The 10,920-nt window shown below is 37.5% G+C and overlaps 1 protein-coding gene across 1 annotated transcript in view; it reads left to right on the top strand.

Moving 5' to 3' along the window:
* Positions 1–520: 520 nt before the first annotated feature.
* The window catches only part of Prrc1 (proline rich coiled-coil 1), a 40,628-nt gene continuing 30,228 nt past the window's right edge, over positions 521–10,920 (top strand). Inside the window, exons 1-4 of the mRNA XM_026413833.2 lie at positions 521–638; positions 5,282–5,404; positions 6,151–6,540; positions 7,549–7,709. Of these exons, the coding sequence (XP_026269618.1) occupies positions 5,302–5,404; positions 6,151–6,540; positions 7,549–7,709 (654 nt within the window). The 5' untranslated portion in view covers positions 521–638; positions 5,282–5,301. The remainder of the gene's footprint in view (positions 639–5,281; positions 5,405–6,150; positions 6,541–7,548; positions 7,710–10,920) is intronic.

Raw genomic sequence — 10,920 nt, 5'->3', positions numbered from 1 at the left:
ACTAACTTGTGCAGCTAAGGAAACAAAATCGTCTTCGCTTTTTCAACTGGAAAAAAAAAAGTGCAATATACGTACTTGGGGGAAAAATCAGCACAGTAAATGACACCCTTCTCCCCCTCCCCCTGCTCCATTCCCAAGTCCCTTTTTCCCATCGTTGCTACGAATAAGTTCCCTCTATCAGGAGCAAGGTCCTTTCTGAAGGTGGGGACTGGACTTGATGGCGCTGGCTGACTCATCTCCATTCTGTGGGCGATTGTGGCACAGGTTGAGCTACCCATGGTAGCAAGGCTGCCGTTCGCGGTGTGGGGGCTGCGGAGGGGAAATTTATGGGGGACCGTCCTACAGTGGGCAGGAACAGCCAAAACTCAGCGGTCCGGAGGACCTTCGGACGGAGAGAAAGGGCCGGGGCTCCAGTCAGCCTGGAGCGCGGGGCGGGGCGGCCCGGCGCGGGGCGGGGCGACGCGCGGCGACGTGGCACCGCAGGGGCGCGCGCAGCCGGGGGCCATCTTGGAGGCGGGGACGCGCGGAGGTGAGCTTTGGAGTGCATCTTCCTTGTGTTCTCCAGCCACAGTTCTACACCGTGACCTCCCTATTCCCCACTTTGTGCCTGTCACACACACGCTCGCTCGGGACCCCAGGTGAGTGTCACCCCTGCAGCTACGCACGTGCACGAGGACGGTGGTGTGGGATGCTGGCGCCAAAGCGGGACTCGGGTCGCGCCTCGGGGAGGTGGGCGGGCCGCCGGCGCTGCGGGATGCGGGGGTCGTTTCCCAGGCCCCCCTGGTAGCGCCGGTGGAGCGCCGCGGTGGGAGCTTGCGGTGTGTAGCCGGCAGGGGCACGCGTCACTAGGAGTGAGTCCCCACCGCGGATTGCACGGTGCTTGCGGTTCGGGGGGTGAGGGGGTCTCTTCTCGGACATTGCTTCCGTCCTGGGCCGAGGTTGCAGCCTCTGGACAGCTGACACCACCTTCCATCGAGCTGGCCACAGGAAGAGACCGGCGGCTGGCGCCTACGGACCTTATCCCGGCCCTGCCCGGCCTGGGGACGTGGCAGAACCTGGAGGATGGCCGCCGACTCCTGAAATAGGATTTCGGTCTCTGTGGCCCTGGAGAGTTTGAGCGTTGACCAACCGGGACTGGCATTGGGAGAAAGCTTATTTTACCCCGATGTTCTCTTGTAGGTATCTACCGCTGCTCCAGAGGGCTTTTGCACTCTCCCTTTGTTTGATCTTGGGACCCGTTTCAGTCAAATTTGTAGAATAGCCAGTTTCCTAGATTGGCAGAATATATGCCCAGGAGAGTTTTTTTTTTTTTTTTTTTTTTTTTTTTTTTGTCAAAAGTAGTTGTTTTGAGAGACAACATGTACATTTCTGCGATCGTGACACATTTTGGCATTCCAGCCCTGTGCAGACACTATTTCAGTCAGTGAACATTTAGGGGAGTTAATTTTAGGAACTGAGCTTAGAATGTGGAGAAAACACAGTGCTTTAGTGCTCACTGGTAGTAGAGGCAATTATGTGGCTCTTAGTACCTCAAAAGTAATAATGTTTTTTAAGACTTTAAAGTTCATCAAAGCTCTATTATTCCATTTATTTTCTTACAGGTAGTTATCCACTTTTTAAAAAAAAACAACCAAAAAACAAACAAGGCCCAAGGAAATTAGAGTAGCAGAATTTGGGAAGAGACTGAGGACTCAGTTGTCGAAACCATTCCCATTATATTGTCTTGCATCTCGATATATTAATACTATTACTTTTTTCCCCTAAAAGCTTTACCAACTGATGTCTCAATGTTATTTTATCATGATAGTTTTTTTTAGTAGAAGTTATGATATTAAAAATTTACACCAGTATTCCCATTAAACCTTTTCTCAACTAGTAAAGCTTTTTAATGCAATGACTTTGTGTTCATTCTACAAATTCTTTTGCCAATGCATTTGCTAATGTTTGGGATCAGCATTGTGTTAAAATACAACCGCCACTACTCATTGTAAGAATTCACTTATGTTGTAGGAAGAGGAATGACTGATGAAAAAAATGATGAAGAATTATGGGAAGTGATAAGACCCCTGGAGGGGCATTTCTGTCTCAGGTTACTTTACCTCTGGATATAGGTATGGAATGAAAGAATTTACCTCCCTGTCATATGTTAGTGCCATAGATCTTTCTTCTTTGTTCACAGCCAAACTTTTTACCAGGATTGAATTTAGGGGCACTCAACCATTGAACCACATCCCCAGTCCTATTTTGTACTTTTTTTTTAGAGCCAGGGGTGAGTTGCTTGTTGTTTAGGCTGGCTTTGAACGTGCAATCCTCCTGTCTCAGCCTCCTGAGCCACTGGGATTACATGCCTGCACCCTGCCACAGCCAAACTTTTAGTTAAAGTATTGTTATTTGTCACACCCCACCCCTCCAATCTTCAATCCAATTCAAACTAGTTTCTATCTCCACTCTTTCTTTGAAAACAGCTCTTATCAAGTTCATGGCTAATTTGCAATTCATGAACCTTTCAGATAGTGTTCTTTTTGGCTTCTGTGCAGTATTTAATACTGTTATTGTGCCTTGAAACACTCTTTTGTCATTTGGACGCCACAGTCTCCTTATATTCTTATTTTTCTGACCATCTCATTTTCTGCATATTGATTTACTACCTAACTAAACAAATTAAATATAAAGTCACAGTCTTTTCTTAGATAATCTCATCTCAGAACATGATTTTAGATCAGTACATTGATGACACCCAGACTTGTATGGTCTCTGCACTCCAGACCAACTCCATGTCCCTGCGTGGATGTATCAAGGAGTTTGAACTTAGCATGTCAAAAACAAAACACCTTGTGATCCCAACCCTCTTCCTCCAAAGACAACATCAGCTTTGACTTCTTAAAGTGTTCCTCATCCAATTTTGCAAACCATGCCTCTTCCCCATCTACATCACCAGTCATTGAGTTTTACCACCTATACATTTATTTTTTATAATATTTTTTAGTTTTAGGTGGACAAAATATCTTTATTTTACATTTATGTGGTGCTGAGGATCAAACCCAATGCCTCGGGTATGCTAGGCGAGCGCTCTACCACTGAGCCACAACCCCAGCCCTACCACCTATATATTTCTTAAATCCATCTAATTTATCTCCATCATCATCCCCTTTGTCTAGGCTAGAGTTTCTCAATCTGCCACTACTAACACTTGGGACCAGATAATTCTTATGGATGGGTTGTATATTGAGGGTTTTTTCACAGTATCTGTAGCCTTTACAAACTAGATACCAGCAGTACCCCTCTGGTGATGATAATCAAAAAATATCTGCAGATGTTGCCAACACATCCCTACTGGGTAGTGCATAATCACCCCCTCCTTGTTATGAGAATCAGTATTCTGAGTTATTGGCACCTCCTATTTGAACTACTTCTGTGTCTCTCTGAGTAGTCTCTGCTTTGTCTGTGAGATGGCCTAGTCTGCATACTTTTCAGTACACAAATAATGAATTTTTAGTAACCGGAATCAGTGTAAATGTCCTTCATCAGGTAAATGGATACACAATGACACATATGCAATAGAATACTATTCAGTAATGAAAAGTAGTTCATGTTACATACAGCAACTTGGATGAATCTCAGAGGCATTATGCAAGTGAATATAAAAACAGGTGAAATTGAAATAAGGCCTGTAGGTTAGTAAATAGTCTGTACCAATGCCAATTTCCTGGTTTGATAATAACATGGTTATTTAATAACGTTTTGCTGTTATTGAGAGAAACTGGCTTTGGGATACTGAAAAACTCTACTAGTTTTGCATCTTCCTATGAATTCAAAATTTCAAGGAAGTTAAAAGACAAATATGCTATGTCCAGCTTGAATGCTGTATAGTGACATTCTGTTCTTTAAACAAAATAAAGTTCTTCTTCTTAACCTGGCTGATAGGACCCAACACAGCCTTGACTCCTGCTTCTCTCCAGTCCTCATTCTTTTTTTTTTTTTTACCTTTGCCACACAGGTTTTTTTTTTTTTTTTTAGAGAGAGAGAGAGTTTTTTAATATTTATTTTTTAGTTCTTGGCGGACACAACATCTTTGTTTGTATGTGGTGCTGAGGATCTAATCGGGGCCGCACGTGTGCCAGGCAGGTGAGCTACCACTTGAGCCACATGCCCACACAGGTATTCTTGAATGTGTCTTGCCCACTTTACCTTACCTTGTATTTAGACCTATGTTCACTGTAAACTGGCTTCTCTGTCCCTTCTCTGTCCCCTTCCTTGCCATTTTTGTAGTTCTGCCCTGTTGTAGTCAGATCTCAGTTCTGTGACTTCTTTGGGGGACCCTTTTCCTGGCTTCCAAGTCAAAATCATATTTCTGTCAAACAGCTCTTCCTACCCTCATGGTACATAATTCAGACTACATAGGTACATTGGTATTATTGTATTGTATAGGTGTCATTGTATATTGGTGTTATTATTTGATTGTGTAGAGATACCAATATAGTGCTTAGGAAGCAGTCGACCTTTGTTGAATGTCTGTTACATTAATAAAAACATTAAAAACAAATTAGGCATGTTTAGAGGTTGGTTTATACTTGAGGTGAACTTTAAGATTTGTGAAGGAAGTTTTCCTATGTTTTATAATTATTATCATCTGTTGGGAGTCTGCTCTCTAGTGGCTTTTTTTTTTTGGTAGTTAACATTTCTAAAACCTGAGACATATCATTTAGCTGTTACTAAGTGTCCTTTACAATGTGAACTAGGGAAATGATAAATGAATGCATTTACCAAGTTAAGCACATTGTTAACATAAAATGTTAAAGAGTTGTGGGAAGAGATTAATACTTTATCAAGTCAAACATATTTAGAAATTTTTGTAATGTTAATTGATGCAACCTAAATAGACTGCTTTTTGAGGGAAGAAGATGGATTTCAAAGTTACATCAAGTGTTTTATTTTTATTTTAAATAAAATAGTGACCAGAATCTAGGCATAACTTTAATATGTATTCATGTGGCAGAAAATAAGACAGTGGTGGCAATTTGCTACTTGAAATGTTGGTTATATAGTTAACATAAAATATTTTCTAACTATAAAGTACGTGTGGAAATATCACAGATTGTTTGCATAGATAATTTCGTAGACCTTGTTCTTAGGAATTTTGAGAAGTCTGTCATCTGTAAATAAGTTATATTATAAATAGTAAAGGCAGACATTTGTCTTTTAATGATTACTCTTTCTCTAACTATGTAAGCTTTAAAAGTATAATTTTGGTTACTGTGTAAAATTTATTACATTTTTGCAGCATACCATTGTTGAAGAAAAATGATGGAAGAAAGTGGAATAGAGACAACACCGCCTGGGACTCCTCCACCGAATCCTGCAGGACTGGCTGCTGCCACCATGTCTTCTACCCCTGTTCCTATAGGTACATGTGTTGTCTCATACTTAGTGTGGTTTTTTTATTTGTTTGTTTTTGGTGCTGAGGATTAAACTCAGGGACTTGTGCATGTGAGGCACTCTACCAACTGAATTATATCTCCAGCCCTTACCTAGTGTGTTTTGAGTAAAATGAAGATACTGTTATCTTTTCTGAATCAATTAAAAGAAGAATATATTAAACTTTTCTGTAATTTTTGTCAGGATGAAAGAAAATAGCCTTTTTTAAATTTAAAGAATGGAAAGAAATAGTCTTACTTTATTGCTATTTTAGAAAATACCAATATTTTATATTAGGTTGACTTTTGTTCTTTTATATTCATATTGACTACAAGTCATCTTTTTTACTATGATAGAAATGTCCTAAAAAGCATGTATTTTCTTTGTCTGGTGTTCAGTGACTTTGTGGTGATTTTTTGAGTTTTCTGTGTGTAGGTTTTTATCTATAAACCAGGGGTGAAAAATAATTTTATTTTATTCAAAATATACTAAAAAGGACAGCTCTACTTGCTAACAATGCCATAATGCATAATGCCATAATGCTGCTTTTAGTTAGGGGAGTTGACAGTCATTTGCGCTCGATCATATTTGTTGTATATCTTAAATTACACATTTTAATTCTTGGGATATGGTCTGTTAAATTAAAAAATTTTGCAAGACACTAATAAGAGTTTGATGACTAAATAAAAAGGATTTTCAGTTTTGTGATTTTTATCCTCTCCACTTTTTTTCCAGCTGCATCCAGTTCTTTTTCTTCTCCTAATGTGTCTGTGGTGGACTCCTTGCCACCACAAGTCTATCCTACTCCTCCACCAGCCCATCCTCCAGTGCAGCCTGCAGCACCACTACCTTTTGTGCCTCCTGCACCAACTCCGTCGGTTCCACCACTTGGTACTTCTGGGCCACCTGCTGTTTCTCCATCAATTGCTGCTGCCTTCACCAGTCCTCCTTTATCCCACTTTCCACCTTCAACTTCTGCCCCAAGTGCTCTCTTACCTGCACCCGCTTCTGGTCCTCCTATATCAGGATTTTCTGTTGGTACAACTTATGATATTACAAGGGGACATGCAGGAAGAGCTCCCCAGACACCTCTGATGCCCTCATTTTCTGCACCTCCAGTAACAGGTAGTTTTCTCTTATTAATGCTTTGAAATATATGGCTATAGTAAATGTTTTATTCTTTTTAAATTTCCAGCCTTATTGAAATACAGTTCATATAAACACTAATTTTTGTTTATTTACAAAATTTTGTATACATCGCCATTATTCATTTCATAATCTTTTATCACCAGAAAAAGAAACTTCATATCTGTTAACAGTGATTTTTTTTTTAATGGGTTTGTGTATTCTGGGCATTTCATATAAATGGAATCCTGTATTAACTGATCTTTCTGACTAGCATCAGTTTAGCTGAAAATAATTTCAAGATTCGTGCATTTTGTAGCATATGTCTGTACTTCATTCCTCTCATGGCCGAATAATAGATCTAGTGTATTTTGGTATGCAGTTCATCAGTTGATGTTAGGTTACTTCCATGCTTTGGCTATTTAGATAATGCTGCTAAGAAGTTTTTGTTCAATTTTTTGTGGGGACATGATCCTTGTCATATTCTGCCTGTTGTTTCTCATTTTAGGGAAAATAAACAACATTGCTGTGATTTTTTTGTTATCCAACTTTGCTTATCTGCCTTTAAAAACAAAATTTATTACAGAGTACAGGTATTATACCCTTGTCTGTTTATGTGAATTTTATTTTTGTGTTAAATTGAAGTATATGTACTGATTGTTATGTTTTTTTAATGATGGGCTTGTTGCCCAATTATTTTTGTGGATTAAGGAGATTAGAACTACAGCTGTCTGTATCCAAGTGCTAAATGGGACAATCATGCAAAACTTTAATATATATGTGTGTGTGTGTGTGCACATGTGTGTGTATTTGTCCTTTTTTAGGACACTTGGTGTAAGCCTATGTAAAGGGAAAGAAATTTTTTGCAATTGTATAACTTAATCTTGAAATGCTTAATTGTATGGTTACATTATTAAAATTGTTTTAAGCTACTTCTTTGCTTTGTCTTGTTACAGGAACAAAGTTTGTGGAATAAATTAACATATTAAAATTTTTTCCATTGAATAGGTATTTTGCCAACTCCTATTTCTCAGCAAGCTAGTCTGACATCTCTGGCACCGGGAACTGGAACCACATCAGCCATCACTTTCCCAGAGGAACAAGAAGATCCTAGAATTAATAGAGGTCAGGATGAAGCATCTGCTGGTGGAATATGGGGTTTTATTAAGGTAAGGAATATTTACTTTAAAATTATATTTAATTTTCTAATTATAAAACTGATAGGTGTTCATTAGAGAAATTTTTTTTTTTATTGTTGGTTGTTCAAAACATTACATAGTTCTTGATATATCATATTTCACATTTTGATTCAAGTGGGTTATGAATTCCCATTTTACCCCGTATACAGCTTGCAGAATCACATCAGTTACACTTCCATTGATTTACATATTGATATACTCATGTCTGTTGTATTCTGCTGCCTTTCCTATCCTCTACTATCCCCCCTCCCCTCCCCTCCCCTCTTCTCTCTCTACCCCCTCTACTGTAATTCATTTCTCCCCCTTGTATTATTTTTCCCTTTCCCCTCACTTCCTCTTGTATGTAATTTTGTATAACCCTGAGGGTCTCCTTCCATTTCCAAGCAATTTCCCTTCTCCATTAGAGAAATTTTTAAAGTACAGAATTCATAAGGAAAGAATAAAAGTCCTTTTTCTTATGAGTTTTCTGTGGTTGCTATAATCTGATGTTTGTACATATTTATGAATATTTGTCTATTCTGTTAATTAAAATCAAATAGATAGTGATGTGGGTATTATTTTGTGTTTTTTTTTGTTTGTCTTTACGTAGTAGTTATCATGAACATTTTCCCATCCATAAAATATTCTTCAGAAGTGCATTTTAATGGCTACTTTATATGCATTATATTGCATTTACTTCCCATTTGTTATTTTACAGATCTAATACTGACATTCTCTAATTGTAATTTTTGAAAATTAGGGAGTTAATTTTAATTCAGAAATAAATTATACAGATTTATCATATACAGTATGATGTTTTAAAATATGTAGGCATTGTAGAATAACAGAATTAAGTCAGTTAACATGTGTTATTTCACATATAATTTTATCGTGAGAAAACTTGAAATCTATTCTCAGTGATTTTTCAAGAATCAACCCATTGCTGTTAAGTATAAGTCACCATGTTGTATAGTTTCTCCTAATTGTAATTCTTATCGATAAAACTATGATGAGCATTCTTGTATGTAAATCTTTATGGTTATCTCTGTTTCATTTTCTGGTCAATGTTCAAGTAGACATTTTAAAAATCATGTATTATGCCAACATACATTGTTCAGCATTTTTCATTTGGCAGCACTAGTTGTTAATTTGAAATAGAGTATTTTATGATTTAATAGGCAAAAAATTTCAAAACCTCATTTTAATTTGTATTTCTTTGCTAGGTACTGAATTTGAACATATTTTCTTGAGATTTTTTGCCACTTTTTTTGGCGAATTCTTTGTTCATTTTTTTTATTTTTAATTTGTGATAACTTTCTTTTCTCTTGATGAATTTGTAAGAATTCCTAAGGTTTGTTGTTGTTGTTGTTGTTTTGTTTTTGGTACTGGGGATCCAACCCAGGACTTCATACATGCCAGGCAAGCACTCTACCACTGAGCCACTTCCCTAGCCCATATCATATGTTGCAGTATTCTTTATTTTAATTTTATTATCCTTTTTGACACAAAGTTCTTAAAATTTTAGGAGTCATTTCTGTACATCTCTTTTCAATTTTACGTTTTTATGCTACAAAGAAAAAAAGACCTTTTCTTAGCCATAATATTTGATGAATGTTTTTCTTTGATATCTTCTAAGGTTTTTATCATTTCATTTTTTACATCTGTTTAATATAGCCAAAAGACTTTACTATATGAGGTAGAGCTCAAACAATTATTTTTCAGCTATTTAATGGACTGTTTGAACCTCATGTCCCCAATGACTTGATATGTCACCTTTATTTTAGTTACTAAATTGTATGTTAGTGTCAACTTCTAAACTCTATTCTACTCCCTCTGCCTTTCTTTTCAGTATTAGCGTACTGTTTATTTTATTTTGTACATGAATATTAATAGTAGCCATCTTAAACATCTACTGCATTTATCTGTTGTATATTGTTTTAACAAAATACCTAATGCTGTGTACTTTACAAGGAAAATAGGTTTAGGTAGCTTGCAGTTTTGAAAGCTGAAAGTCCGAGATCCAGTGGTTCTATCTGTTTGGTCTCTGGTGAAGGCTTTCCTGGCTGCATCATAACATGGCAGAAAAGTACACGTAGAAGGGGCTGAGCCTGTGGGATGGCCTTGCTTTATAACGACTTGTTCTTACAAGAACTAACTCACTTCATGAAACCAGTATTAATCTCTTCTGAGGGCAGTGCTGTTCTGACCTAATCACCCTGTACTAGGCCACACTTCTAGAAGTTTTACAACCTCAGCTCCACTGCATTGGGAACCAAGTTTCTAGCACATGAGCCTTTAGAAGACAAAACACATCAAAATCATAGCATCTACCAACTGCTGAATGGATTGAAAAATTATATATCCATACAATGGAATACTCCTCAGCATTGGATTCTTCCAATAACAGATGAATTTCAAAAGCATTATATTAAGTGAAAATTAAGCCATATTTTATTTCATATATGACACCCTAAATAAGGCAAAAAACAGAAAGAAATTAATACAGTGTTTGACAAAGGATAGGGTAGGGACAGGGGTCCCAAGAAGATGTTATATGGGAAAAGATCTAGCACAGTGATAAATAACATCATGGGCTAATTTAACTCTAGGCTCATTTATTATACTAGTATATATTGAAAGCCTGCTGTGTGCTGAGATGGGCATGGGGGGCATTCAGTGATGCATACGATAGAGAGGGCAGTTAAAGTCTCTCCATTCAAAAATATGTCAGTATTCAGTTGCATAAGCTCACTGATTTGTCTTCAAATGTTGTGTCTTATCTGTGCTTATTGAGACAAAACATTAATTGTTGGTCTTTCCCACTTATTTTTATCAATGAATTTTGGAATCATTCTGCCAAATTACTCCCAATATTCTGAAGTTTTTTTTTTAAACATATGTTAAATATTTTTTACATTGGTAAGTGATTCAGTGAAATTTTACATTATTTAAGCTTCATGTTTTATGACTGGTGGTGTTCAGAGCTTCCTTTTTAAAAAAATATTTTGTAATTTAAAAGTTTTCTTTGTGGGCTGGGGCTGTAGCTCAGTGGCAGAGCACTCGACTAGTATATGTATGAGGCACTGGGTTCAATCCTCAGCACCACATAAAAAATAAACAAAAGGCATTCTGTTCATCTACAACTACAAAAGAATTTTTTTAAACTTTTCTTTGCATAGAGACTATAACTATTTTATCCCTT

The sequence above is a fragment of the Urocitellus parryii genome, chromosome 1 (assembly GCF_045843805.1).
Source record: "Urocitellus parryii isolate mUroPar1 chromosome 1, mUroPar1.hap1, whole genome shotgun sequence".
Classification (NCBI taxonomy): Eukaryota; Metazoa; Chordata; class Mammalia; order Rodentia; family Sciuridae; genus Urocitellus; species Urocitellus parryii.
This window is presented reverse-complemented; position numbering and strand designations above follow the sequence as displayed.